General features: G+C 39.9%; 1 protein-coding gene across 1 annotated transcript; it reads left to right on the top strand.

Annotated features, from left to right (window-relative positions):
* On the top strand, positions 1 to 6520 carry adck2 (aarF domain containing kinase 2). Its single transcript, XM_017485631.3, has 9 exons — positions 1 to 94; positions 290 to 1336; positions 1565 to 1711; positions 1830 to 1958; positions 2053 to 2148; positions 2935 to 3180; positions 3282 to 3410; positions 3522 to 3575; positions 4934 to 6520. The coding sequence occupies exons 2-9, from the start codon at positions 485 to 487 to the stop codon at positions 5075 to 5077; spliced, it is 1797 nt and encodes a 598-aa protein (XP_017341120.1). The 5' UTR covers positions 1 to 94; positions 290 to 484; the 3' UTR covers positions 5078 to 6520.
* Positions 6521 to 6807: the final 287 nt, after the last annotated feature.

A 6807-nucleotide genomic window follows, 5' to 3' on the forward strand; every position in this document is an offset into this window, starting at 1 on the left:
TGGAAGTAAGGCGGAACACGATTCCACGGTCATGTAAACCTGTACGGAAGGATTTAAATGTTGCACCGGGGAAAGCGTCCAAATTTCACAGCAAGTATGAATGAATATATAAACACAGAGTGCCGTTTCCGGGTGATGTGTCGGAACTAGTGCTGTATAACGAGTCGTACTTATTAGCAGACTATTTTATATGCCCGTTTATTGATCGGTTTTATCATAAGTGTATCACCGTATGTAGCTTGAAGCAGTTAAACTGATACTAGATACTCGTGCATGTCTCTGTTTACAGGATTTAACGTAGAGGGGATGTAGTACTGTGAAACTCACCTCATCCGTTATCTACCCTAATCCAGTGTATCTACAGGAGCCTTAACTGTCTGTACGCAGTAACTTAACATTACAGTCCAGTCAAGAGTAGCTCAGATGTGAAATCTGCACCAAAATATACCATTATACACTAGTAACTGATGCCAAGGACATCATAATGTCTGCATTTTGCACAAAGCTTGTTTTCCAAAGCCTCAGGTGTACCATTCAGAGAGTCTCGGTGTCCATTCGATTCATACCATACAGAACTTTCTTTGTCAAGAGCAGCCATCGGATTCTTTCTCGAACACCCAAAGTGGCGTTGTTGTGTTGGGGTGCAGGTGGAATCACTTGCGCTTCAGCACAGGAGGCAGTGCTTCCTCGGAGAACTGCGGAGAGAAAGTCTCTTGCCAAAGTGCAGGTCCACAAACTAACATTTGTGTTGAGGCTGGGCATCCGTGCCTTAGTCCTCCTACTGAAATTTAGCCCGCTTTTGCTACTGTACCCACTGAGTCTGCTGTCCAAGCACTGGACCACATACTGGCTAGACGCCCTGCTCTGGGTCACGGAGACGTCTGGTCCGACGTTTATCAAACTCGGTCAGTGGGCCAGCACGCGACGGGACATCTTCTCCCATGAGTTCTGCGATCGCTTTTCCCGTCTCCACGTCAGGGTGCATCCTCATTCGTGGAATCACACTAAGCAATGTCTGACACGGGCCTTTGGGGAAGGATGGAGGCAGCTCTTTGTCTTTGACAGTAAGGAGCCTGTGGGTTCAGGATGTGTGGCACAGGTGTATCGGGCCAAGGCTCAAGTAGCAAGCGTGAAAGACCCGGCATTCCAGCAGCTGGTGGAGGGCCTTGAACAAGAGGACCTGCTGGAAGCCTGGGAGGTTCCAGGTCTTGGAGGCACTTTGGGTTATTTATGGGGGTCCGAGAAAGGAGAGGAGGAGATGTCTGAGAATGTGGATGGAGGTTCTGCTGAGCTTCCACACGCAGAGGATAAGGGACTAATACCAGTGGCGATTAAGGTACAAACTCTGCTTCTGAGGTATTTGGTTAAAATATGTTGTTAATCCTGGAGCAGGTAGTCATACAAATAAAGACAGTGAAAGTTCTTTTAGAAATTTTCCTAAAATCTACTTTTCAGCCTGTCTTATTCTCTCTCTGATGTGCAATCACTGCATGACTCAGTATCATTATTATATGGAAAAAGTGTTTTGCAATGTCACAACGTTCTTCCTACTGTTTCATATCAGGTGCTTCATCCTGGTATCAGGAGACAGGTTCAGTTAGACCTGATTCTGATGAAGGCAGGCAGTGTGCTCATCAGCTGCTTACCAGGCTTCAAGTGGCTCAGTCTACCCGAAGTGGTGGATGAATTTGAGAAGCTCATGATGAAGCAGGTAGTACTAACGTTCATCAGATACTCTTGCAAACTCTTGCAAATAACTCCATTATTTATTTATTTATTTATTGCCATTTAAAAAAAAAAAACCAGCAACAACTTTGCTTTGGTTGCAGATAGACCTTCGTTTTGAAGCAAGGAACATGGAGAAGTTCAAGAACAACTTCAAGGACTTAGAATATGTCAAGTTTCCAACACCACTAAGACCGTTTGTCACAAGGACTGTCCTGGTTGAAACGTACGAGGTCGGTAAATTCCTTGTGATATACGTCAGTAGATGGCTAGTCTGCGTCCGTCATGTGCGTTTTACTTGTTTGTTTGTTTGTTTTTGTTTTTTAGGAGAGTGAACCCATTTCGAACTACCTTCGATCTGAGGTTTCTGTGGCTGTGAAGCAGAGAATTGCCCGCATGGGGGTGGACACGCTGCTGAAAATGGTGTGAGGATAAAACGTGCTCATGCACATAATACAGTCTTCGCTTATTAAGTATAGTCAAAATGAGTCAAACTTTATGGGTCACACCGACCCACACAACCATTGTTGTGACAGCATTTACAATAGTGAAATGTTTTATTTAAAAAAAAAATATGATGGGATGGGATGGATGGATTTATAATAAAGGGAGATGCTGTGTATATTGACAGAAATGTTTCCTCAAATTTCCACATATCCTTTTACTGTTGTATGTAGTATTAGTTTCATCCCATGTAGTCTCAGCTTTAGACGGGAGTGTATGATACCATTTGCTTTAAATCTGATTGTCCAGTACCAGACAATTTAGCAAGATTAAATCTGACTCTCAAGATTAAATCTCAATTGGCTTTGTAGAATGAGACACAGGGGTGGACATGTCATAAATCCATTAGCTAGTGCACAGGGCAAGTAAAAGCTCCCATGTGCTGCCCAGTCCCTGTGATTTGGTTGCCCAGAAACATAATTGACTACGGCTAAAGAGTGATATCTAATGTATAATAACGCATGGAGTTTGCTAGTTACGTGTATTAATACAGACTAAGAGAAACAAACAATTCTCCTTTTGTAATGTGTCTAATGTAGCACAATTTTTTACATTCAAACAAAAAAAATCAGCAAGTCATTGACCAGCATTTTGGATTGCATCGACCTTAAAATATATTTCTTTCAAACGAAATATAGTACTATTTCTTTATTTTCATAACTAAATATATGTGCTCGTACAACATTAGGCTGTATTTCTGTGCAGGTGTTTGTGGATAACTTTGTCCACGGAGACCTCCATCCAGGGAATATCCTAGTTCAGGCAGATCAGGGGGTCTCGCCCCAGGACAAAGCCACTCTGACGGATCTGTGGGACACGGTGGTGGTCAGCCTGAGACCTTCTCCTCCTCCGTTACAGCTGGTGCTGCTGGATGCTGGAATTGTTGCCCAGTTAAGCGAGGGAGATCTGTGTAACCTGAGAGCTGTCTTCACTGCTGTGGTGCTCCAACAGGTACTAGGACTCATGCAAGAGATTAGGGTAGGCTAACAGGAAATGGAATCTGTGTAAACGTGCACATTGTATAGTACTTCTAATGTTTTCATCCATGTAAGGGGGAGCGTGTAGCAGAGCTGATTCTAAAACATGCCAGGGCGAACGAGTGCCAGGATGTGCCACGCTTCAAAAAGGAAATGGCTGAGCTGGTGAACCTTGCTGTCAGTGACACGCTGTCTCTGGGGAAGGTACACCACATGCCTACTGCAAAGAAATTTCACCCTGATTTGTGCACAGTGTCAATGTAGATGATTCAATTAGCAATTTTTATTCATGCTATGCTTTGTAATCCTGTAAAGATTCAGGTGGCAGAGCTGTTGTCACGAGTATTTGGATTGCTAATCCACCACAAGGTATGTGAAATGTTTAATGTGAACAAACACAGACACACTTTTTGAGTCTTTTCTATAACTTGAGTCAGTTGAATCCGTTCAGTTGAATGAATCGCTCAGATTTGTTCACCAGTTCTCTCGGTTGGATTTCCAGTTTGGCCAAATGTTCAGTCTGTTCATGTAAAACATTACCATTAAGTAAAACATTACCATTTTGCGTCGTTTCGAGGAATTCTTTTTCACATTCAGTCACATCAACACAGACTACTAGTGCATGCTCTGTAGTTGAAATCTTCCTCTGATCAAATGAGTCAGAATGGGATTCATTGAACTCACTGACTCCTTTGAATCATCAGCGATGGGTGTTGAAACACTGACAGATAAATACATCAATTAAAGAGGGAAAAAAAAAGGAATGGCTGAAAGATTTTCTGATTATCTTTATGATAAAGCGCGTTTAGCATGTTTGCCTCGCACCTCCAGGGTTGGGCGTTCAAATCGCACCTTCGCCCTTAGTGCTTCGGGGGTTTCCTCCGGGTACTCCAGTTTCCTCCCCCAGTACATGTGTTGTAGGCTGATTAGCATCTCCAAATTGTCCGTAGTGTGTGAATGAGTGTGTGATTGTACCCTGTGATGGGTTGACACCCCGTCCAGGGTTGTGTCCCAAGTTCCCTGGGATAGACTCCATGCTCCCACATGACCCTGTGTAGGATAAACAGCATGGAAGATGAATGGATGGATGGATGGTACCTATAAAAACAAATAATGTTTGAAAAACACAGAAACCTATAACAGAAACCTCTATATGTAAAATCTCTGTCAGTTACAGAGTCGAATGTAAGAGATATAGTGCTTTGGCTTCCACATTGCAAACCGCAAATCTAGACAAAACGACTGACTCCGATAGCGATCCGTTCGCCGTATTAATTTATTTAAAGAAATACATGCCTATACACACACTAGAGTGCCAAACTAGCCATTTCTCATTGTATCTAATCCATTATATTCCACTATTAACCAGCCAAGAAAAGCCATATAGCTTAAAATATTGTGACTCTTAAATATATTTTACATTCATTAATTATTCGAAAAAAAAATAAAGACTTTATTTTGGGTCTATAATGTGTTGACTTGTTATAGAAAACTAAATTAAATAACAGTTTAGATCAAATGAAGGCTAAATTCTGTTTTTCAATTAAAATGTTATTGTTGATAAATAAAATCAGGTGAATAAGAATGTATGATAGCGTTCATATTTACCTTTCATGGGACGTAGCCTAATTTCTTTCAGGTCCTCATGGTATAATTCGCAATGCAATCCATAATAGGATGCATTTTTGTCAAACGTCATTGTATTGTTGTGGTCGTTTTGTTTGCAGGTGAAGCTGGAGAGCAACTTTGCCTCCGTTGTGTTTGCCATCATGGTCCTGGAAGGCTTGGGAAGGTCACTGGACCCAAACTTGGACCTCCTGGAGATTGCTAAACCTCTGCTGTTAAAGAACTGCACCTCTTTTCTTTCCTGAACCCGATATCCACAATTATCCAATTTTGTCCAGTGTCTAAATGTAGCTTAGACAAATAAACAACCTGTACACATTAACCAAATGTAGACTCTGAACTGAATATTATGGGCAGTTATTCCTTTACCAGAAGTGAAGGATGACATGCACTGTGGGACCATCAGGGCCAGTATGTGTGTGAAGTCTCTCCGAGGAACATTTTGGTTTTAATTGCTAATCCTTAGAAATCAGGATGTTACTCCTATACTCTGATAGTTAAGCCTTAATTTTAAGAGTGATTCTCAGAAGCTTCAGTCGTACCCAGATCCACAATGGATCCCTCATTACATTATAAACAGAAAACCCTGTCTTCCCACCTGCCAGCAAACACTGCTAACACAAATGTGAGATCTTTGGAAATTCTGTATTACATCAAATATTAAGATCGATCTGAATTGAAAGGCTGAGCCAGAACAGTGATGGCTGTCTGACATATGATCAACTGTATGGAATTAAAAAGATTGTTCATCTATAATTTCTGTTTCACCTTAAATCAAAATAAAATATGGAGGTCCATGCATTACTGATCAATTTAATTCAATTTTATTTGTATAGAGCTTACAACAATAGTCATTGTCTCAAAGCAGCTTTACAGATACATATAAACACATGATACAGATTTTAAGTGTGTGAATTTATCACTATTGAGTGTGTCGGTGGTGAGGAAAACTCCCTAAGATGATATGAGGAAGAAACCTTGAGCGGAACCAGACTCAGAAGGGAACCCGTCCTCATCTGGGTCACAACAGATAGTGTGAAAGTAAAGGAAAGTTCATTATGGTTTTAACATGAAGTCTGTTGAACTAGTCCACTGTTCACTAAAGAAAACTTTACTTTGTTTTGAAAATAGATTTGAAATGATCGGTTATGGCTTTGAGACAAAAAAATAAAAATAAAAACCCTAAATACAAATCTCAAAAATACAGATTTCATGTAAATTAGGCCAAAGATGAAGCACCCTGGGGAAAGTAGACGATTTCAGAATGGTCGACCTCAGAATTTAGCCAACCACAGTCATCTACTGTGCTCATGTCCGTGAAGTGAAGTGAAAAGAAATGGAGTAGAGTTAAGTGGAGTCAAAACAAGATATGAGCTGTAATGAGGTAAGTGCACGTAAAGTTTTTATGTTTTTAATGAAATAGCTACATTTAGCAAATAGCTGGGATTGGTTAAATGCTAATCTTGACCACTCTGAAAATCACTACTTTTCCCTGGAAATCCCAAATGCATTTTTTTAGATATCTATTTAGGATTCAGATTTATCACCCCCAAATCTCGAAATCACAGTACATAAATCTGAATTATATGTTTTTAAAGGTAAATTCATATTAGGATAGAGTTTGCAGAAGGAATTGCATGTTCTTGTGTATTCATCCTGGTATATTTTGGTATGTTTATGTATATTCATCCTGGTATTTTTGTATGTTTATGTATATTAATCCTCTTTTTTTTATATATATGTTTATGTATATTCATTGTGGTATTTTTTTTTTATATTTATGTGTATTCATCCTGGTATATTTTTATGTTCCTAGGTCATGTTAATATTTTTATCCCAACTTAAACGTCTTATTGTTTTACACACACCATTGTAACTGTTTGATAACATGTTTAGGAGTACTTAAATATTAAAACTGATTATTCTCGAAAAACGAATATAAATCTAATAGTATAACATAATGTTATAATATACT

This window comes from Ictalurus punctatus, chromosome 14, assembly GCF_001660625.3.
Source record: "Ictalurus punctatus breed USDA103 chromosome 14, Coco_2.0, whole genome shotgun sequence".
Taxonomy (NCBI): Eukaryota; Metazoa; Chordata; class Actinopteri; order Siluriformes; family Ictaluridae; genus Ictalurus; species Ictalurus punctatus.

Coding starts and splice junctions, on each gene's coding strand:
- adck2 (XM_017485631.3), top strand. CDS start 485: ATGTCTGCATTTTGCACAAAGCTTGTTTTCCAAAGCCTCAGGTGTACC. Junction 1,959..2,052: donor TCCTGGTTGAAACGTACGAG/GTCGGTAAATTC, acceptor TTTGTTTTTTAG/GAGAGTGAACCCATTTCGAA. Junction 3,181..3,281: donor CTGCTGTGGTGCTCCAACAG/GTACTAGGACTC, acceptor CATCCATGTAAG/GGGGAGCGTGTAGCAGAGCT.